Source organism: Lissotriton helveticus, chromosome 5_1 (genome assembly GCF_964261635.1).
Source record: "Lissotriton helveticus chromosome 5_1, aLisHel1.1, whole genome shotgun sequence".
Taxonomy (NCBI): Eukaryota; Metazoa; Chordata; class Amphibia; order Caudata; family Salamandridae; genus Lissotriton; species Lissotriton helveticus.
The window spans coordinates 1180404429-1180427982 of NC_136065.1; the positions used below are offsets into that span (position 1 = coordinate 1180404429).

At 43.7% G+C, this 23554-nt stretch overlaps 1 protein-coding gene across 1 annotated transcript in view; it reads left to right on the forward strand.

Moving 5' to 3' along the window:
• The window catches only part of ATRNL1 (attractin like 1), a 2439979-nt gene that overhangs the window by 995661 nt on the left and 1420764 nt on the right, over positions 1-23554 (forward strand). Inside the window, exon 18 of the mRNA XM_078643887.1 lies at positions 5948-6166. Coding sequence (XP_078500013.1) covers positions 5948-6166 — 219 coding nt within the window. The remainder of the gene's footprint in view (positions 1-5947; positions 6167-23554) is intronic.

A 23554-nucleotide genomic window follows, 5' to 3' on the forward strand; every position in this document is an offset into this window, starting at 1 on the left:
ATTCTTTGTAGCAAGCACATTTCTCTTCATAAGAACTAGCAATATATGCGAGAAGCCATTTCAAATTTCAACTGCAGCATAAAGCCTTTCTGGACCCAAATGGACATCATCCAGCAAAACACACTAAATCATCCAAACCACAAAAACTGCAACACTCCGCTACATACAATCAAAGATAAGATGCATAATCCTACTAATACTAACACACCTAAGAAATTTCAACTGCTTCAGGAACATTGGAACACTGCCAATACTCAAATCTCGACCATGGATCCTCAGGGACGTGGATTGGGCTGAGACAGATTCTAACCGACTGTAGGGCAAAGTCTAACTCCTTAAACCTCAGTGGGGACCATCTTCTGCTACCAGATTTTTGAAGCAGGATGGTTTTTGCACCATGCAGATCCTTGGTGCAAACTAAAATACAAGCTGCACTTGAATGGATGGGATTTTAGTCCCAGACTGAGGTTTAACATCAACAAATAAACAATTCATCGATAACAGTGAAGTGCATTAGGCTCCACAAATATTTCAGGGAGCAGTAGATTTGCAAACCATAAAGATTTACTAGCAGATTAGCAAAGTTACAAACTCAAATCATTTGATTAGTCATAAATCGATGATTATCATACAAATTGATTGGTCAGTATAATTCAAAGCTATTCAAAATTGTAAATACAAAGACAAACTGTTCAAAGTTGTCAATAGCAAATCAAGCAAGATCAGTTTACCCTGGCGGGAAATTCCCTAACATGCTAAGCTAAAAGGAAACTAAGAAATTTGTGAGACAAGTCAAGCAGAAGGTATCAGCAAGAGAAGCCTCTAAAAGGCAAAAACAAATAGATTCAGTCTGCACAATTAAATCACACAATTCTCGGCTAGGTGTGACACTCTCCACGGTTCTCAGGGAGAGGTGACCAATCAGAATCGAATATTCCCTGATAAAGATGGGTTTTCCCTTCTTCCCAGTCATCATACAGCGGAAGTTTTCAGCTTCATGGCCTTTAAGAGATATCTTATAGCAGGATGATAAATCTCAGTCAGCCTGTCTCAGCTACTTTAGAAATTCACTTTTCACTCACTATGGAAGTCATACAGATAACATTTCTCACAGTAACCAAAACATGTGTAACATTCTAATTAATTCAAACTACTGAAACAAGAAAAATAGATAAAGAGCACAGCAGCCACATGTAAATTTATGTTTAATATGAGTTATTCAAACTGAAGCCTACTTTAACTAACTCTAGCTTAACATGAACACACATTAACTATGGGAATCTTTAAAGTCAAATCATACTATGACAATATGTATATCTAGTGTAGACTAGTATGTATTTTATGCAAAACAGAAAATAGTGAAAGAGCATCACTACCCTACATCTGAGGTTTCTGCCAGGTAAGTTTTGAAAGAGCTTCATTCCAGCATGCAGATTGTCTGGAGGCTGAAGAAGGCAGTATGAAATGTCATACATGACCAGCAAATCCAGATGCTGATGCAGTTGCTTTAATTATCTCATAATTATCATGATGCACTAACTTTCATTATCTGCAAAATGACTTATCCCTTTACTTCTGGTAGTGCTTGTCTTTCACCATGCTACCTCTTTACACTCCTCGCTGCTGTCCACCCACTTCAGGAGGAGTCATGGCCAGTGTTGAGGTTGCGCAGCGTAATGGTCCCTGCACCTCTGGGTCCTAGTGCCTATAACAAGACCCCACACAAATCAAGTCACCCTGTCCATAAAGAAGCTTACTAGAAGCTGTAAAAAGCAAGAGGGTTATTGGAAGCAGACTTTCAGAAGTTTGAGTGCCTCTGCAGAGAAAGGCTGGGCCTGTTTATACTGTTCGGGTTCCATAATAACACTTGGCCATTCACAACTTTGGAAACTGTTAGCCTAGTTTAGGTGTATCTAGCCCTTTGTTTTGCATCTGTGATCCTACTTGGACATTCAACCAATCAGATCAGATAGATGTCCTGTTTTACCCTGGTGGGCTCGCGGGTGTTCTGGGAGCGGGATTATTGCAACAGTATCACTTATTTTTATCATTACAAGGAAACAGATAGTCAAAAGTACAAGTTGATGTTTTGAGTAAAAAAAAACTACAATTTTTTGATTGCAGCGGTGATGTAGTTGGTCAATTGGACAAAGTTGATCCTGCATTTGACGTGGAATGGCTTTCTGAGTGGAAGGTCTTTGCTCAGAGAGTTTGCCTCTTGAAAAACACAGGGACCGCGGAACCTTGGCATCAGTGTGAGACTTTGATGTCATATAGAGTTGGTCCTGGTGAGCTAGTTATGATAGTCCAGTGCATTAATGCACCTGCTGCAGACATCAGTATCTCATACAGTTTACTAGTAAATATCCAGGCCGAGTTGCCTTTGGCTGTTCATCTTTTACAATTGTGCTTAAATATGGAGTTCGCCGTTTATATTGCTATGATTCCCATACATGACGGGCAAAGAATTAGATGGCCACCTACTGGTGACAGCAGATTACTATGAAAGAGACGGTAAATTCGCTTTTTCGGTGTATGGGGAGGGTTGTATGACGTTACAACGCACACTTTTACAACGCATACCTTTACAACGCATTTTTTACAACGCAACATCCATTACAACGCATTCCATTACAACGCATGCCATTACAACACATTTTTTAAAAATACCTTTACAACGCATTCCATTACAACGCATACTACCTTTACAATGCATACCATTACAACGCATAACATTTCATTGCATGTATGGTAAGTATTGGATAGTGTAGGTGTAAAAATTACTATTCTAACTCCAGGGGGTGCAACAGTAGGGTAAGTGTTGGGTAGTGTAGGGGTAAAAATTACTATTCTAACTCCAGGGGGTGCAACAGTAGGGTAAGTGTTGGATGGTAATGGTATGCGTGGTAGTGGTATTGCGTTGTAATGGCATGCGATGTAATAGATGTTGCGTTGTAAAAGTTTTGTTGTAATGGTAGTGCGTTGTAAAAGTTGCATTGTAAAGGTTGTTTCCCTATGGGGAGTGTTCTCAGAATGACACAAAATGCTATTTTGCCTGGAGTACTAAAAATCCTTCCACCGTTCCTGAATGGACCCTTTTCTTAATGACTTTAGCCAGCATGGGGGTGTCACATTTTCTTATGTGCTTTTTGAGTTGACATAACGGCAGCATTGTACATCAGGTGTATGATTCTCGTCCATGATTTCTTAGCTATTGAGCCACCCTCAAAGGAGGTTTCTGATGATGGTGGTTGTCAAAAGCCAGTGAAAGAGCAAGACTTCAGTATGTACGTGGTATTTATATAGCCCAAACCTAGCTCAAATGTAATGCGGTACTGCACAGGGTTTGCAATCCTGAGTCTCAGTTTCGGTTAAGTGGGCAAAGTTTTTAGTGTATTTTATTTTAATGTATATCTGTGGTACATAGCTATTCTTGGGGTAATCCTACTGCCAGCGGGAGGGTGGTTCCCTGCCCTGATTTGATGGCCTCTTACTAATAATGCCTTAACAGTGTCTCGATGAAGTATCCAAAAAAAGCAACGACTTTAGAACATGTGTTCTAAGTTTCACAGTCTTTTCACAGGTACAGGCTGGGATGGATGTCACTAGTCAATAAGGGAGTTACCCCACGCAAGCAGTAGATGGTGTGGGTATCCCTACTCAGTGACGAGGCTTCCTTTCAGCAGTCTGGATTGTGCTCAGTACCTCCCAGGCAGGAAAGTCACTTCGAATCAGTAGCAGCTGCCTCGGAACGGGGGTGGTGGGGATGGATTTAAAAAAAAATACCTTTCCTCTAGCCGCTGACGCCGCAGGCCTCTCCTCCGTCCTCTTTGTCTGCACTGGTAGCACCAGAAGCAGACTCTCCCATCCAATCACAACCCTGCATGAGCCAGGTCGTGATTGGTCTGAGCGGCCTGTTTGGCCCCTCAGGCAGTGCCTGAAAGCCTTGGCGTGTTCTCCTTCAGGCTGTGCAACACAGCCAGGTGGAGAACGGGGTAAGTGCGCATGAATGCTTGGCCAGCCCCAGAGGGCCAACTAACCATTCATGCACACTTAGGAATTGCAAACGACCCCTCGCTGTGCTTAACCCCGCCCTACACTGACGTGGCACTAGTCCCGCACAGAAAAATAAAATAACATCTTTTTATGATCATTTTATTTTTATTTTTGCACTGCTCAAATAGTGGGGCGACGCTCCTCCACCTTAGCGAAGGAGCCGCCGCTGCTTAGAGTCAGTCTCCCCTTTTGGAGTCGCCACCTCCGTCACCCACATTGCTATCCCTGATCTAAGTTCAGACCCTGGCCTCTGTCGTAATCCTTCCTAGCTGGGCAGGAAATGTATGCTGGGTTCTCCAGAGATGCAGCACACACCACTCTCCTGAACTTGCTTCTCCAGTAAGGAACATTAGTTACGGTCACCTGACCCAATGTAATGTTTTATTCTATCATCAATACCGAAGAGGTATAATGTTGTACTATATGTTACTTTTTGATTTACTTATATAACGTTATACTGTTTTTCCTTTTTTTCGGTCCTCCCGGATATGTTATGTCAACCTTGAATCCGCTTACTACTTGTCTTGTAAAGTGCTTTGATACCTTCGGGTCTAGCTGGCACTATATACAATTCTAAAATAAATTATAGTTTAACTTTATAGGGCTTGTTCCTGACTAAGGTGCCCAGAATGCAGTACACCGATATGTTCACAATGATGCACTTGGCTCATGTTATATAGTCACAAACAGGACTGAAGCTTTCTTAGGACTGGCAATGAGGTTGGGTGACTAGCACAACACTCCTCAACTAGCCCACCTCATTAATATGTAAGATAAGGTGACACCACATTCCTTTCCTACACATTTATTGGGTGCTCCGCTCTATTGACTAGAGAAAGAGACCTGTTTGTCTAGCACCCGAGAGTGCAGAGGGGTTTATTAAGTGGTGGAGCATGAGAGTTGGTGAAGAGTGGAGAAATAGTCCTCACCGCATGGCAATCTGCCCCTGGGTGGCATCAGTTGGGTTCAAATCTTGCGGAGTGCACGAAAACGCCTTCCATAAGACCGCATTACAGCCTTCAAAGATTTGCACCGTGACCGCTGTGTTGCAAAAGTGCATGATCTGCATCGGCAGCCCTTGGGACCCCGCACAGAGGACTTTGAGGGACCTTCAGACCCTGAACAGAGTCACCCCCACACACCTGTGGACCAAGGACTCGACCGAACTTCTGCAGGAGCATCTTTGAGCCTGCACCCCTCAGGAGCAGAACCACTCCATTGACTTAGATGGAGGCTGTCCTGTACATTTTGGAACCTGCTTCAAAAATGCTCTGGTGGCCAGAAAACTGTCAAAACTATCCCTTCTGGCCCCCTAGACAGTATCCTTGATGGATTTGGTCACCCAAGCTAGGTCGGAGCACTTTCACTAACTTTTCTAAAGTTTTCAAACTTTACATTTGCCAGTGCTTGTTTGTGGTTGCATTTATAATTGTTCAAGTGCTAAACTCTGTATCTCCGGAACCCTCCAGTGGATTTTAATGATCAAGGTCTCTATAAATATATTAAAATATGCTCTTTTTATAAATTGTTGTACCTTCAAAAAAAAAAATAAGACCCTGTATTATTCTATTGCGATAGCTGCATTGAGGCCAGCCACTCACACTAGCACATACTCCTTTTACACATTTGCACATACCTGTAGTTTGGCACACTTAAAGTTCACATATGCGCACTGCATGTGCGCTTTTTATTTGTAAAGTGCACACTTTGTTTCACAAGCTCATATGTGACCAAACACATTTGCGAATTAAGTTCTGTATCGTTTTTTGCTTTTAATGCATCATTTTTTGTGCTTTTAATGCCCTCCCCTGCTCCTAAGCCTCCGTGTAGTATCACTGTCGTACAGTATATGCTCATATGTAACAACCATATACATCTCTGTCCCCTGTAGCTCAGAACTGCTCCGGCTTGCGGACGTGCGGACTTTGCCTGGAGCAGCCTGGCTGCGGGTGGTGCAACGACCCCAGTAACACGGGCAAAGGGCACTGCGTGGAGGGGTCTTCCAGGGGCCCAATGAAACCACTGGGGAAGAACACCAATGAGATGCTTCTGGACACTGCGCTGTGCCCGCGAGACAAAAGCTATGAATGGTCCTTCATCCATTGCCCAGGTGAGTGCTGCGGCTGGCATTTTAACCCCTTGGGCGTGGCCGCGATTCTGCGCCTGTGCGGCCGTTTTTAAGAGTGGGCGGGATCATGACGGCCCCCAGCCGTCATCAGCACACGCCCACCGTGATGCATGACGGACGGGGGCCGTCATCAGCATAGAAGGGGTTAAGGCGGTGATCCTGGAATACAAACAAGGCAGTGATGCTGCCAATTCACCTCTGAGATGAGAGCTTGTATGCAGCCTTGCTTGTATGTTGGCGAAAGTACAGGTTCACAGTGCACCAATCTAACTCTTATTCGAAGTTAGAGTCAAGTTAATCTTTTTTTGTTACATACAGTGAAGGTTTGGGTTAAGTTAAAGCTGGGGTCTTTGCTCTTCCTGATTCCATGACATTTAAATACAAGCCACGGTTTGACTCTAGTCTCTCCTTTTCCTTTCTGCGAACTAGATCATCGTGATGGTTGAGAGGTATGGCAGGATGCGAGGAACTGTTACTATTTTATATCAAAATAATTTCAGTGATGGAATTGGAAAACATTTACTCCGGAAACCCATACATTGGGGGTCAATGTGTGGCAAAGTAAAGGGAGTGGAGTCACGAGGAGCTTGAAAAGCAGAGTCTGACAGTCAACTTATACACGACTTATACATTCATATAAAAAATAATATACTGAAGAGAAAATGGCAACAAGGACAAACGTGACAGGGAATCTGTTCTAGCTTACTTAATCGGTCACAAAGAGGCTGCATTTTAAAATCACTTACATGGTTAAGACAAGTTAAAGACCTACTCATCCTACTAAAGAGATATTTGTGTGCCCAGCAATAATATCATTGTTTTAATTAACATTTCCTGTACATCGATATACTCATGTGTATGATTTATTGTTTCTGTGTGTGATGCAAAGTGCTCTGACACCCTACACTGGGATGAGTAGTGCAATAAATGCCCTAAATAAAATAGTAAACAGTAGGTGCCATTCAAAATATTATTAGTGTAATTACTTATTGGCACAGATAAATCTTGCATTTTTACAGTTTATGCACTTCTCTTACATAGGGGTTTAAAATTGGGTGACAACCTGCCTCCAAGTCATAGTTTCTCTAAGGAACTTGTGAAGTGATAAGCTGTGTTCCTTTGTTTCTTTCCATTTCACATGCATCTAGATAACAGGCTTCAGATAGCTCCCAGCCAATCCAAGGTGATACTTCAAAAAAAGATGGGCTGATGGCCCTTTAAATCAAGCCTTTGTTTTGGGCCCTCTGGAAGTGAAAATAAGAAAGCCCCTGTACTGTCTGCAGGTAGCTGCTTCAAACGGAATGCAAACAACTCACAGGTGCTGCTCAGTTGTATCCTGTGTCGGTCAGGGGTAGTAAGCGCTTTATAAATACAATTACAATATTTCCATGGGTTGGGCAGGTCAGCCCAGATGTAGCTGCCAGAACTTGGACCCTCATATTCCTCGTACTTTCCAGCAAATGACTGTTTTACTAACTATGTATACACAAACATAGAGACAAAGGCATAATCCTACAAGAGAATTTGTGCTTGTAAGGATTTGGATGTATTATTTGATAGGTCTGTGCAGCCTTACTGTGGAATACACTCGTAAAAACTGTTTTGGGTCCAGTCAGGCTCGTTTGCACAACCTTAAGCTCAACCCTGGGTGTCTAGGGCTTCAAGGAGCAAGGCTTGAACAAAGGATCTAGTGTAAGTTTAACAGTACAAAACAATGAAATAAGAAAGCCACACAATATGAAAGAAACACAACTGCAATTTATAAAAATAGATTATATGTTTATGAATTCTTAGAGTACTAGATGAGCAAATTCCACTGGATGGTTTTGAAGATACACATTTTTAAATGTTTTATCACTTTTTAATTCACCCACAAAAAAGCATTGGTCAATCAAAAGTTTACATACTTTCGAAAAGCTTGTAAAAGTTAGTTTGGCCACTAATGTCTGGCTTGGGCAAACAAATCCGACATAGAGAAGAACGGGTGGTCCAATGGGGTAGATTTGGACAGTTACCTGGTCACCAGAGTGTTTTGCAGTGCAGTTACAAACTTTATAGTATGAACGCCATAGACTTTAATGGAGTGGTCCTGATGCTGAGGTTACAGGATGAAAAGATGCTCAAAGATGCTTCAGTTGCTGTGTGGTCAACAGAGGTGATTTCTCGATCCACTGTCGTATGGGGTGACTTTGGCCACAGAGGTCGAAGTCCCCCAAAGTCCTTTTTGAGACTCTAGGATGCCAGCTGTGGCTGAGCTACCGGTCTCTGGGGGATGGTGACCCTCATGGGCGACCAATCTGGACTCTGATGACACTCCTGGGTCTAGCGGACTAGGGTGCAACTTTTGGCCATCGAGGATCGGGCTCTTGGGGCGCGCTATGGCAGTCGGCGGCAAATCATCTAAAGTGGCTACCAATATACCGGTTTGGGCTTCTTCAGATTTATTGTCTCTGGTGCTGTTCCAGGGGGGCAGCCTACTGACCCTTGGAGCCACTTCTTCAGTCTGGGGCTGGGGGATGACTTTTTCCCAAGCCAGGAGCCTCAGGCGCCATTGTCTATAACCATCCTAACTTCGTCAGCTTAAAGTGCATCAGGTGCAGTCCAGCAGACCGTGCAGCCTCTCTGTGTGCAGTCCAGGGGGCAACATGGCAGTCTTTCTTTGGACCTTGTTCCAACTCCGATGTAATCTGAGGTTCAGGGTGACAGGGGCGCAATATTTATCCCAGGAAAGTTCCCTGAGTGGACAACGTGGTCAGTAGCTTATGGGCTAACTGTTCCCCTCCCTCTTGGTGATGACTCTCTGGCAATGTGTGGCACCTAACCCCTTCTCGGCTGTTAGGGGTTTGGCAGCCGTGGCTACCTGGAGGCTGCACACCCACAGGAAAGCCAATTTGGGTCTTTCCTCTCTCTCCCTATTTCCAGCCTGCCTACCTGAACAAAAGGCAGCCTCTCCAGAGTGTTATTGACATTTTCCCATCAAAGAAGGGTTCACCTCTAATGCTTGCTTTGGGGCTAACACCATAAATTGCTTCCTTCAAGTGAGAGGTGACACCTCTTCCTGCGGCAGGTTGCTATTGTTTTTAAACCTGGAAGTCATTCAGACTCCCCAGGTGAGCAGAAAGCGGTCTGTTGGCCAGTGCCCATGTGAGGTTACTGGACCACTTGGGTCACAGAGTCGCAACCCCCTCAAGTGCATTACTTTAATAGTGACATTAAATTTGACCATGGCATCAGTGACTTTTTAAAGAGAGGAGATAGATCCCCTTGCATGCGGGTGCAGTGATTGACTTCACTCGCCTGCAAGGGGATGCTTGTGGGGTCCATAGGCTCCTCTTCATGCCCTCCAGAGGGCTCCCATCAAGTCATGCAATGACAGTGCACCACCTTTTTGTGGTGCATTATCAGTGCCTTCTGACAGCTTCTTTACTTCTCTGCCCGCATCGATACAGCCTGGGTGCAGAGGTATAGATATTCTCTAATTTACATGGGACACACTTTCATGCAAAGGAGGGAATGCCCTCTTGAGATAGCGATGGCGCCACATGTACACCATGCGCTATCTGTATTACAGAAGGGGCCGTACGAGTGTCTGCAGCCCTTCTGTAATCCAAGGGAAGTGGTGACTTTGCCATTAGTGGTAATGGGAAAGTCAAACTGGCAGTGTGACAACTGCAATTCGAGTCTGCAGTGGCAGGCTGGGAGCCATTTTGTACTTGTCACACACAGGCTGGCACAATCTGTGCTGCAGCCCTGGGTGGACAGTCTGCCTTACATGCCCTTGGTACCCAGGGTACCGTATACTAGGAACTAATAAGAATAGTTAAGTCAGCACTTGCCAATTGGGGATAGCCAATTCAACATACACTTTGTAATGTGTTAGAACACTGGCACTCTGGTCTGGTTAGCAGGGCTCAGTGCACTCTGAGTCGAAAAACCAGCAGCTAGTTGTTGTCCAAATGGGGTAAAATAAGGGGGGCGGGGGAAACATGCAATATGCATGTTTCCTTATAGTGGTCAAGATACTTCATTTGTTGTTTATCATTGGTACCACAACACCTGTGTAATTCCCCACACTGTAGTAGAAAATGACAGAGTTGCCCCTTATAGAATGCAGACAGTGCTAAGCAACCCAAACATCAGACGTTCCAAGGATATGAACCTGGTCTACAGTGTAGTCTACTGCGCCGCTGTAGCCTGGAGTGAGCTGGGGAGACAGACGAGACAGCTGCAGCTGTACGCTGTCCAAATGCTGCTATTAAGCAAGTTAACTGTCCTGCCGGCAGTGAAACCCAGGGCTTGCCAGCAACACACAAATGTTTTTTTTAAATATTTTTTTTTATTGATTTTTGTTACCGTATAAAACCAACAATTTGCCACCTGCAATATCATAGAACACAGGGTGATCAACAGTGCGGCAATGTCCCTGTGCCCACTGGGCAGGAATATCAGTTTCAGTATGGCATTGTTACCGCTCATCATTCCCTTTACAATGACAGCGGTGCATCGTATCCTTTATACTGTTATATGAAACCTCGGTAGGCCTGCCATGCCTTCCATATATTAGTCCTTTTCCTGGGGCATATTCTACATTCATAGACCTGCTTTTTTTTGCTAACATGCACCAGTCCATGCCCAGGTTGTTAGGACTGGCCAGTCTCTTGCTCCCCAGTGCCTGACAATATTACATTTTTGACCTTCCAGCCCAGGGTCGCCCACAATTTGGTGTATTTAGGAACCCCTTCTTCCTCCCATATGATATATATTTTTGGAAAACAAATGTTATTGATATTTTCAGCATTACAAGCATTCCAGTGCATGAACAATAGTAAATAACCCATGTGTGTTCATATATGCCTTACAGTAAGCTCCCTGCTCGAGCACCAAATATCTCCCAAATATGAAATATACACATTTTCGCAGAGGACCTCATTCAATTTTCTGTCACCAATCCCATACACACCCTTAGGTCTTCCCAATAGCGCTGTATCACAGGGCATGACCGTAGGATATGGAACAAGCATTTGCAATGCAATAGGTCTCGCATTTACACGAGTTTGAGCTATTCACATTGCAAATAATAATGCCTTTTATTTTTGTTTTCATTTTTAAAACATAAATAAAAGGCATTGTCATTTACAATGCCAATAACTTAAACGTGCGTAAATGCAAGACATATTGCACTGCAAATGCTTGTTACTCACTGTCATCCAGTGGACCAGGAACACATGATATTGCCAGGACGCCACAGCGCGACCTCATTTGCAGCATTAAGCAGCACAGAATACGCCACTCAGGCGGACACAGGTGCTGTAGGGAAAACTAGACCTACTACATGCCGCTTCAAGCGCCAATCAGACACCATCAAAGTCACATAACGGGTGGCGCCTTGCCCGAAAACACTAGGCAAGTCACCCCATAGTATCCATGTAAAGGTAGTCACTGCCGAGCTCTCATTGCATTCGTTTAGCCCATAGGGCAGATCTGAATGAAACCATGTGGTATTGGGCCTGCAGCTCCAAAGAGAAAACAATTCTGTGTTCTGTCTGTTGCCTGAAGTCATGGTACATTTATAATTAAATATTTTATTAAAGAGGTCTGCTACATTGTATTTCAGACAGGGGGCAGGCACCACGGAGGGCACTCATGAGCAGCGTGGCGCTTGCTGCTTGAAATTTCCGGTGCAATTCGCACGGGTAGACTGGGTGCCCCAAATGCGTGACTAATGCATTTTAATACGGTGATGCGGATACCACAACTAAAATGCGTTAGTCTAGCCCCACATGCGAGGTAATTGGCAGGGCTGCTCACAGATGTGTGGCTTCTCGTACATCCCCGCGACACGGAATGTAATTTCATGTTATGAGATGTGTCCACGGCTGCAGCTCTAGATTGGATTACTTTCTGGCAACAGCACTATTCTCTTTAAGATTCTATCATGTGATATTTTGGCAAGTGGCATTTCTAATCATGCGCCAGTCCTACTGACCCTTCATACCTGTAGGATGCCCCCCCTGTGAAACTGTGGTGAATTAATTCCTCCATATTCAAACAGCCTCACCAAAAAACACAACTCTGATCTTATTTACAAACATAGGTAGACAACAATAAAGGCTGTTTCCTCAGTGCATATGTTGTGGGTAAGACAATGTACTACAGTTGTGAAGGAGAGATAGAGCACTGGCATAAACAAGTACGACGGTGTGTAAACACGCGATTTCGCATGTCAGCTTTGCAGTGGGCTCTAGTATTTTTTTGTCAATTTACAAACCAGGGTAAACAGGAACGAAAAAGTGTAGAAACACTACTTTGTTCCTGTTTTTGCGCATAAAATTATCATGCGTGCTGTTCACCGCCAGCTAGAAGCCAATATTAAATGGATAACAAATCGAAAGTTGAACACTTGTGCAAAAAACGTAGGTGCTAATTCTAATGGCTGCAAACACCATATGAAAAACTTTTACCCATACCTCGTTTGGTCTTAACAACTCGAAAATAGAACAAATCAAATAATTTCGTTTATCATACAGTCAATTGTTCTCAGTTAAATTCACTCATGCATCTTAAGGCATTTCAATGTAAAGTTCAAGTTGGTCCAGCATTTTAATGTCAGTACATTCTCACGAGGGCATCGATAGCACAAGAGCCTCGGGGGCTGGGGGAGGGGGTCTCAAATATACATTCAGCACATGCTACTTCGCCCAAGGCCAATGTACTTCGCCCATTCTATATACAGCGCTCACAAACCAACAGGAAAAAAAAACAAGCTAGCAACAAAGCAAACAAATCCCGCCGCCCCCCCGGCCCTCACTTACCTACCTCCGGCCGCTGGAACACGCTGTGACGCACACCGCAAGTCGGCCTGGAGCGCGCCTCGGCAGAGACGCGGGAGGACAGGAGCGTGACGCGCGTGAACGTGCACGTTGACGTTCCCGCGCGTTCACGGACCTGAGTCGGCTCGTGCCCAGCTCTGTGTCGGGCTCGTTCACAGCTGCTACTCCCTTGACAGGGATCAAGGCGGCTATAGAACTCGCTGGCGGGAGCGCTTCGCGCTCCAACGCCAGGCGAGCCCTAAAAAGGAACCCACTGGTGTGCATCCTCTAAAGCACTCCTCTGAGTCAGTCCCCTCTATTCTCTTCTGCATCGTTCTGGAGTAGTATGACCTGTGCAAAAATCGTAACTGAACCGATCGCCACTTCTCTTGGGCTATTAGGGCCTCCTCCCAATCCTCCTCCTCAAAGTCTCTCACATCTGTCATCCATCTGTCTTTCAATGCCCGCTTAATATCATGTGAATCGTTCATTACTTTTTTTATAGATTAATGACGGGGCATTCAATAACCTGTCCTCTAGCGGAGAATAGTTGGCAATTGTGGTGCCCTTTGTAATGTGAAATGCTGGGCAGGTCTAATCTGCTTGTATCTAAAGATTTCAAGTGTCACACATCTCGTACTCCTGCCTGAGGTTAGTAAAGGAGACCATCTCACCATATATCTTTCAGCTTACTGATACCTAGCGGGTCCCACCCCAGGAACCGTATGAGGTTGCCCACATCTAGCAAGGTGCCACTGTTCTCCAAGGGACATTCTTATGCGAGGGTCCCTTCTCATCCCAGATATCTTGTGTTTTCCCTCCAGTTTGTGTGCGGGTAGGTACGCTAATCTGAGATCTCGGTCTGTGTAATGCCGCTCGGTATCCTCTACTTCACATCAGTGGTGTAACGAAACTTGTACATGCAGGGGGGCCCCACGCACCAGACGCAGTCCGAAGCTCTCTGGCCAGAGGCCTGCCAGTGCTGGAAGGGGCCCTCAGAGTTCGGGGGGCCGCCGCACTGCGGGGCGTTTGTTACACCACTGCTTCCCATGGCTTATCAGTTGACTCTGATCCTGAGATGCGAATACCCAGTCATTTATCATTTTCATCTGTGCGGCCCAATAGTATTTTGTTCATGTCTGGGGGAGCTATGCCCTCATCATGTACTCCCTTTGTCAGTTTCCTTAAAGGTATTTGTGGTTCCCTCCTGTTCCACAGCAATAATGGGATTGTAGCATCCAGTTTCTTAAAGAAATCAATTTGGATCATGAATTGACTGTTTTGAGGGGCATACAGGAACCTGGGTAAGGTTATCATTTTAAACACGGCGACTTTACTTATCAGTGTGAGTGGCAGGGAATGCCATTGTTCAACATCACATCTAAACTTGTCCAGCAGTGTGTACAGATTTTAGTCAAGGAAGGTGCCCTTTTCTTTAGTCAAGGAAGGAGTCCTCTTCTCTAGTTCTATAGATGCTTAAGTACTGAAACCCTTACATTGACACTTTTTTATAGCACGCCTTACAGGCAGTTGCTGGACCATTTCATTTAGTGGGTATATATGGGACTTCCCCCCGTTTATTTGGTAACCAGAATATTTCCCAAAAATCTCAAATACCTGCTGTAGTCTGGAGATCGGTAACTCAGGTTGGGCCACATATAAAAGCACTTAGTCTGCATACAATTAAATTATTTCTTCCCATGTACCTCCCAGTTCAGCCCTCTTATTAGGACATCCTCCCTGACCCAAGCCGCTAGCGGTTCCAGCATGAAGATCATGGGTGACAGTGGGCAGCCCTCCCTAGTCTCTCCCCCCAACTCAAAGGGTCTTGACAAAGCTCCATTGGCTTGTACTCTGGCCATTTGGTGTCGGTACAGGAGCTTGATCCACTATCGAGCTCCTGCTCATCTTCTTCAGGACTTCAAACATGTACGACCACTCAGGTGTCAAACGCCACTGTGGCATCTAATGACATCACCAGTACCAACTCTCTGACTCTCTCCATATACCTCTTAAACCCATATAATCTTCACAGATTAAGCTTTGTCCCCCTGTTCGGCATGAAGCCGGATTAATCGGGGTGTATTAAAGATGTAATTACTTACCTTAATTTGGTCCCCAGTACTTTTGCCAGGATCTTTGCCTTAGTGTTGAGCAGTGAAATGGGCCAACGTGAGGCAGTAACACACAGAGCTTAATAAAACTACACTGGTGAAGCTATTTGTAGAACAACAATTTACTATACTTTATGATTTCACAGACCCGACTGACAGCACAGCTTTAGACTTTTTTTTAACTACACACACACTGTACTTGAGGTCATCCTAGTCATCGTTCCCACAGGAACCAAAGCCATTACCAGCACTCATACAGGTGTTATCCAATTAAATTCTTCCCACTTAGTTTCCAAATTATATATAATTGTGCAGGCTACAGAACTCCTCAACATCCTCTAGACTAGGGTGATAGGGGAAGATGACATTGGTGTGCCCCTCAGTGATAGACAATGGGATTTCTGTTGCACTCAAACTAGGTCAATATCCCTGAATGGTAGGCACAGGGCAATACACTCTATATGTTTACACAGGATCTATTCTACACCTCAAAAAATGTATTGGTGCTGGTGTGACCTACTTCTGCTGTAGAGCGACAAGCGTGGATTTCTAGCACCTGGTCTGGATATGTCCTGGTATGCTCGACTACTGGGTGGTTATATTCTGCAACATATCGGTAATGATAGAGCTGGACCAGTCTCCAACATCCAAACAAAGGGCACTGCCTGTGGCCGCTACAGCACAGTGACACAAAGATCTTATACATTGCAATACCCAAAAAGAAACCTATACCACATGATGTCCCATCAAAGCTAGAGTATAGATATATGGGAGGTGCTTTGTTCTTTTCTATCAAACCAAATCACCCCCACACATGCAGACTGATTGTAGTGATATCCGGACCACTCCCTCTTACATTGTCAATATGCCATAAATAAATGATTTCACTACATACCATGCTGCACTATCCCAGTAGTAATACACCTTTAAAACATAAATAGTAATCTGTTTTTTTCCACTAGGTACTTGTAAGGATTACTTATTTTTGAAGCTTCGAAACATGATGTTGGACACATATTAATGTAGCTATTTTTGTCTGAGTTCTATACATTTGTAAAATATACCTATTACAATATATTTTTGAAATCTCTATGCTGTAATAGAATTGAACTGTAACCACATGCTGTTTGATAAGTATTGTTGTCCTATAAACACATTTCTGCTCTTATATAATCCTTTCTAACCCTATATTTAGCTCATTTGAAGATCTTACCATTAAAATTCTTGAGATCTCTGACATATTCTTCTAAGCCGATATTGCTAATGTGATATCATGCTACGTTTACTACTTTGGCAGCGAATTGATTATTAGCCATTTTAATCACTAATTTAATGACCCTGTGGATTGTAGTGTTTGGTCAATTCCTAAATAGATGATCTTGCATACTGTTGCACTTTGTCTGGCAAGTGTGTTTAAAGTTTTCACACAATCATAAGCCATCACAAAATCCCTTGTTGAATACTGGATCTGTACTTAGAGACTCCGCTATCTTGACGTATGGTAGTGCAGCTCGAATGCTGAGTCTGTCATGGAGTTATGAGTTGACAGTCAGCTGGTCAAGACTCTCCCAGGTGACATCTGCTTCACCTGAGGTCTGAAGATGTGTTTGGGCCATCAAAGAACTGCAACTTGTGGTGAGGCTGCACTGCCCATTGGGGTCCCTCAACTTATCTGGAGCCTGTACCCTCCCTTTTTCCAGACTGAGTGGGACACAAGGAATTTCCCCTTTCACCCTAGAGCTTTAGGGTGTCTCATTATCTAAACATTTTATTAAGGTTTTGGAACTTTGGAACCATTGGTCTGTCACATTTGATTCCACTGATATTGTAGGGTAATGGTGAAAGGAGACCCTAATCTGGAATTGAATTGTTCCCAAAGGCCAGCAGGTTACAGCAAGTGTGCTATATCCCATGGAATCCGCTGCCACTGAAAAGTTCAACCAGTGTCAGCTATTCATGAGATATTGCCCATAATGTTTGTTTTTCTTAGAGGACCTGTTTGTGGTATGAAAAGTCCTTGTAGTCCATCTTCCACTCTGCTGTCCAGTTATATAATTGTCTCTAGAAAATGTTTGCCTTGAATCAGTAAAGTTCCTCTTTGTCCAGCGTCCATTCATTGACCTCCAACTAGACACTAGAATTTTGACTCTGGGTACCAACTTCTTTTGCGAGGAGAAATCTCCCTTTTGTAAGTTGGCAATCCTAATTTACTTTGGAAGATGGGTTCAAGGTTTCCTAAAATAGTTTAAAAGTTTCTCGGCCACCGAAGCTCCAAACCTTAGAGCTATCTTGCGTTAATACTTTTACTGCCTTACATTTCCTTTATCCAAATATACACGTTAGACCTGTCAGCTTTAGGTTGGTCTTCTCCCCAAAATGTTGCCTTCACCCCTCCTTTTTTATCTGAATTCGTTTTTGTTGGTCTTAGGAATCTGTGCACTTTGCCATTGCTAACCAGTGCTAAAGTGCTTGTGCTCACTCCCTAAAACATGGTTAAATTGACTAACACCTGAATAGCACCATTTACTCATAGGTGCCTAGTAAAGTGGTGTACCATATACCCTGGTCCTGTACATTAAATGCTACTAATTAGCTTGCAGTACTTATTGTGCCACCCACTTAAGTAGCCCTTTAAAACATGTCTCGGGCCTGCCATTCCACTAGTTTTAAGCTGTTAATTCGTCTTGGCAAAATGACCCCTTTGCCAATCCCAAACCTCCATTTGAAATACATTTGTTAGACGTGTACCACTATGCTTTACATGTCCTGGGTATGAAAACCTAAAAAAATAGTTTTTTACTACTGTGAGACCTACCACCTCCCGAGAATAACATTGTGTTATCTTATTACAATTAATAATTAGTTACAAGTGTGTGCATTACGGTCCAGCTCTTCCTCCCCATAATACCCATAATCTTGGGGGATGTTGGGAAGGTGGGGTAGTCCACTTGGTGAGGTTTGGACCTACTTAGCCTCAATTTTGGTATACTTTTAGGGAGGATTAAGTGTATCTACCCATGTAATAAAGAAGGCTCAGAAGCCTTTGTTTTCTCCTTGAGATTTCGGTTTTATTTACAGTAGTTACCAAATTGATTCTTCTAACATGAATACTTCCACCACGTGTTACTCATATATAATAGCGGTGTACTTTGAACAACATTTAATAAGTGTTAACTATTTATTGACAGCAGATATTAAAGTCTTGTTTGGTGTCTCGGGAATTGTAGCTTAAAATCCTCTTTAATGGTAAAGTCGGATCTTAAGTCACAGTTCCTTTAGAAAGCTACAAATGTTCTGTCCTAATCATTTGGTGCCTGCAGCCTGTTCCTGGTTCACATGACTAGTTGTGTGGCAGTTGGCTCTTGTATATTCCTCCAAGACAGCCAAACAATAGTGGGATTAGGTGTGCCTGGATGGACCATCTCAGGTAGGATAGTGGGCAGGAGCAGTGCACAGCCCCACTTGCACTTTGATAAGCTGTGCCCTGCTCTAAAACAAAGAACTTCACACTAGCCTTGTGTGCATGTAGCCAGGCTGGAGCCAGGCAGGGTGGGATGTAATCAATTCTGTGGGGGAAGCCTCCAGAGGTTTCTCCCTCTTCAAAGTGGGCACCAGGTACAAGACCGGTACCCTTAGACCCACTCATCAGTTGACTTTCTGTACCTGCAGAAGAACTCTGAGGACTTCCTCCTGCTGTGTACTTCAGAAGACTGCTTTGCTGCACCAAGAAGGACTGCTCTGCATCCTGTTTTGCAACCCCAGAGGCCTTTTTTCTTCCTGCCTGCACCCTGCACTTCACCTTGAACCCAGGATTTCTACAGTGACTCCAAGGGCTAGTTGGGTGGCCTCCTGATCAGAGCTTCAGACAGAGAAGTCTCCAACTATCTTGAACCTGGACCATGCCTGAGTGAGTCCTGACATTCCAAGTGGTGCCTCTTCAATCCTGGACCCTTGGAAAAGTAGTTAAAGGTGCCCAAATAGCACAAATCCAAAACTTGGTACTTAGAAAGTTTTCTGCCAAAAAGTGCTCTGTTAACCGAGAAGAGACTAGGACCTACCTGCGCGTTGATCTGTAAGGTGAATCGTCGGTCCGCCGCTACATGTTCTCTGTGGCGGCAAATTCTGTTCAGCGGCTCCTTGTAGAAGATGTATCCGATCTCGTGAAGCCCTATTTGGCTACAGCCTGGAGCTTTGTCCCACTGGAGATCTTTGACTTAAAAAAAAATACAAAATTTGTACGTAGGAATCTTCATTTCAACTTCGTCCAGCGGCTCCCAGATGATGACGAGTCCTCCTTGGTCTCTGCCAGCTGCCTTGCCCTGCTGAACCTTTCCTTTCTCAGACTGTTTTTCTTAAGATTTCTTCTAAGTTCAAATGTAAGTGTAGACCAGGCCTAATCTATTCTGTGTATCCGAAAAGTGCTCCATAAGTTTCAATTTTGCCCCAGTCTCGTGTGGCTCGATGTCCGCAGTTGGTGCTTTGATCTTTTAAACTCTAGTTTTTACCTTAAACTTTCAAATATCCTTACTCCGGTTCTACTGATAGGATTTTTGTTGTTTTGGTGTAAAATAATTTATTAAAAATACTCTAAAATGGTGTGGGATTTTTCTTGTGTTTTCACTTTATTAAACTTTCTGTGTTGCATAAACACTTTACACATTGGCTCTGAGTTAAGCCTGACTTCTTTTGTGCCAAGCTACCAGATGGTTAAACACAGATTAATTTAGTGACTGTTTTTGGCTCACCCTGACAGGGAATGTGACTGTTCCTTGAGAAGGGGTCACAAACCCCTCAACTAACAACCCAATTTCTCACAATACCTGTCTTTGTTTTTTAAGGGTTACCGTTCTGACTGGGCAATGACTTTGAGTCAGATTACATTTTCATAATGTAAGCGACATGCAGATCTTTTATGCTTCCTGGAAGAAGCCTGGACTGGGTCAGCCAAAGTATCTTTGGAGAGTCAAGGTTACAAATGGGGTAGCTTGGTTATTTGGCTGTAGCACAATAGTGTTTGAGGCTCTGCTAAACCAATAACACACAAGGACTTAGAAAATACACCAAGTATATTTTTCCATCGAAAAAAATGTGTTGAGTGTCAACCCATGAACCACTGTGAAACCAAGACTGAGTTTCAAATATTGGGCTCACCAGCACATAGGAAAATATCAGTTTTGGGTACCAGCGGATGTAAGTTGGTTATTCCATCAGCAGTGTTTGATTCAAGATAAAAACTCTGAAAGTTATCCTTAATAACGTTGTCCATTAAAACTCATGTCATTACAGTGGTTACCTTATCGAATAACTATATTAGATTATTACAAAAGCGTTCTTCGTTGTGAGCAAAACACTGAGATGTCCTTGTTTGAACCATCATTAGTCCGTAAGATTGATTCTTTCCTTTTTACTCTACTTGTGCTACATATACCACATATAAACATTGCACATCCTACACATTTCCACCACAAAAGGTATGGTAAAAGTGCCTGGACAGTAATACAATTCTAAAGATTTTTCCAGCATTATCAAATCAGTTTTGGTCAGTTGAGTGGTCTACCCCAGCAATATCAGCATATTCCCAGAATCATCGAGACCAAAGCACTAAGGTGAGGTTGGGTAAGCTACGCTGTTTTTATTTCATGCCAACCACCTCTGGAGGTGCAACTTTTGAAATATTCCCTTCAGAAGGGCACAGTTTAGCACTTAGATGCCTATACATTTTTAGTGGCATATGAAAGCAATTCTGATGATGCAGTTTAGGAATTATGTACTATAGGAATTTTGCACTATTAGAACCACCATGCACTAAAGGAATAATGCACCATAGTGCTTGTGCACTATTGGAATCATTCAGCATGCCGTTGTGCACTATGGTGAAAACAGAACACGCCCGTATGGAGTCGGGCTCACTGGCACTGGTGCGATGCATTGTGTATAACTCAACTATCTGGATGGCGGCCTTTCTGCTGGTACAACAGGCATGTCAGTGGGTTTCCCATTCAGTGATACGTGGTTCGACGGGTGAGCCCACTTGCACTGTAGTGAATGTTAAAGGAAATGACTCACATGAAGACCCTGATGTTTCTGGAGAGACAGTGTTATTACTGAGAAATTTTGCACCCTGATTAAATGTCAACTTCTACTATACTACTCCATACAAGTCTTTGGTGGAGTATGCCTCTGTGTTGTGGGTTGAAGTAATAACCTCCGTCTCCAGGCGTGAAACCTGACGTCATTTTGGTTCTATTCTGAAATAGAATGGGGGTGGGAGAAGAAAAGGCTGCAGAGGAAGCAGGCGTACCATGCAGCCGTTATCATGTCCTGCAGGCAAATCGGAGAACAAACATATATTTCTAGAAGGAACATGTGGACTCTATATGTGACACTCAGGCGCTGTAATGGATGTGCATCCTCTCACCGTGCTGTGGTGGGGGCTGAATCCCCCCGCGTCCCTGCTCAGAAGGCCTCATGGTTTTGGGTGTATGACTCTATACCTATGACGAGCTCGCCTCTACCCACCATTGTGCCTCTGTGGTTTCATATTTGGAACACTTTGCATGTTTTCACCTGCAGTTCCAACTCAAGCATAAAGGTAGAAACCACCGCAATGGAGCGCACACCGCTAGCCCCTCCTCCGGATCGCCCCTCGGGACTCTGGTACTTGTAGTTTAATAGTGGATCACCCAGGTGGGTGCAAGTCGGTACTTGTTGGACTGATGAATCTCTAGACCCGATACATGTCCCGGGTTTTTGGGTATCGCCCGAGACATGGCTCGGGTTTCGGGATAACTTCCCTCATCAGTAGAGAAATGGTTAGGGGTGGAGGAGAAGGCCGCCAAACAACCGTCAATGGCCTCGATGCCCGAACCGGCATAAAGGTATTGTGACCCTCCTTTCCTTCTCATGGAGGAAGGGGGCTTATTGTATTTTAGTATTTTTATTTACTTTCCTTCTCTGCTCCTGCCATAATCATTTAAACCGGAGTCAATATGTTGTTCTCCTCCTCGCTCTTGCTAGTTTCAGAGTACCCAACTGGGGTTTTACTGCACAATCTCTCGAAGAGAAACCTTTACAGCACCCCTGATCTACATGCTGGTCACGGAGAAGGAAACATGCGTCACAACGCCGTACTAGTAGCATGCTACACTAACTTTAATCAATTCACGGGCTAGTGGTAACCAAATCGTTGCTTTTCTCCATATGCTATTTCAAGCCCTATTGTGACTTATTCCCTCATTTAGAATTTGACGGATGCAGGACATTTACCAAAAACGTGTGTATGTCCTGTCTATTTAGTCAAGGGAAGATCTGTGTTTCTGATGGTAGGGCCTATGCTGGATCTGCTGGTAGAAACCTTGGACTTACAATTGTCTTACATTGGCCATTTGGTCAGTGCACCTCAGACAGCCCACTCTGTGTACGGCAAATGTTGTGGTACACATTTTTAGGTTTCGCCTGCACAGTGATTGCACTGTGCTTGAGAAATCTCTTGTATTTAATATATCTTAAAAGGGGCTCTAATAAGTTCCCAACACCGAAATACTGGGTTCATTCGCTTTTGCGTGGGACTTTTTTTTTTATCTTCCCCTGGCTTTTTGATACTTCTGTTAAAGCTGTAGACCCTGTTTAAGCCTCATTCACTGTCAAGATAAGAACTCTTCCCACGGAAAAGACAGACATCTTCTAACAGTATGCTGGGATGTTTGCTTTTTATTATTTAGTTGTGCAAAGCAGGTGCTTTAGCCTTAGAACTTTTGTAGCATTTCCTATTCATGGCTCCGTACGTTTCTTTGCACTTTATAGGCATTAGCGGATTGATTTTTTCAACGTAATCTATTTGGTCATAAGGATCAAATTCTAAATGTTGTAATAAACATTGCACATTAAAAATAAAGTCAATACACAAGAGCTATGCTATATTTTACTACTAAACAGGCAGCCACAAGTGCAGTTACCTTGCAGACAACAGGGTCATGATTTGAATGGTGCAGCAGGTGCAGTAGCACCGGGCCCAAGTGCTGTCAGAGCTCCTAAACACCTAATATTGCTATATTTACAACTAAACGGGCAGTCAATTACAGTTATCTTGCAGGCAACAGGGTCATTATTTGAATGGTGCAGCAGGTGCAGTGGCACCGGGCCCAAATATTGTCAGAACTCTAGGCACCTAATGTTGCTATATTTTACAACTAAACAGGCAGTCACAATTGCAGTTTAAAGTGGACTTGCATTGAATGGTGCAGCAGGTGCAGTGGTACACGGATGAAAAGCTCTTTAAGGACCCCACTAAACCCAGACTATTGCTAAAATGTTAAACTAAACAGTCACAAGTGCAGTTACCTTGTAGAGAACAGGGTCATGATTTGAATTGTGCAGCAGGTGCAGTAGCACCGGGACCAGCAGTTTTCAGAACTCCTCTAAACACATAATATTGCTATATTTGACTA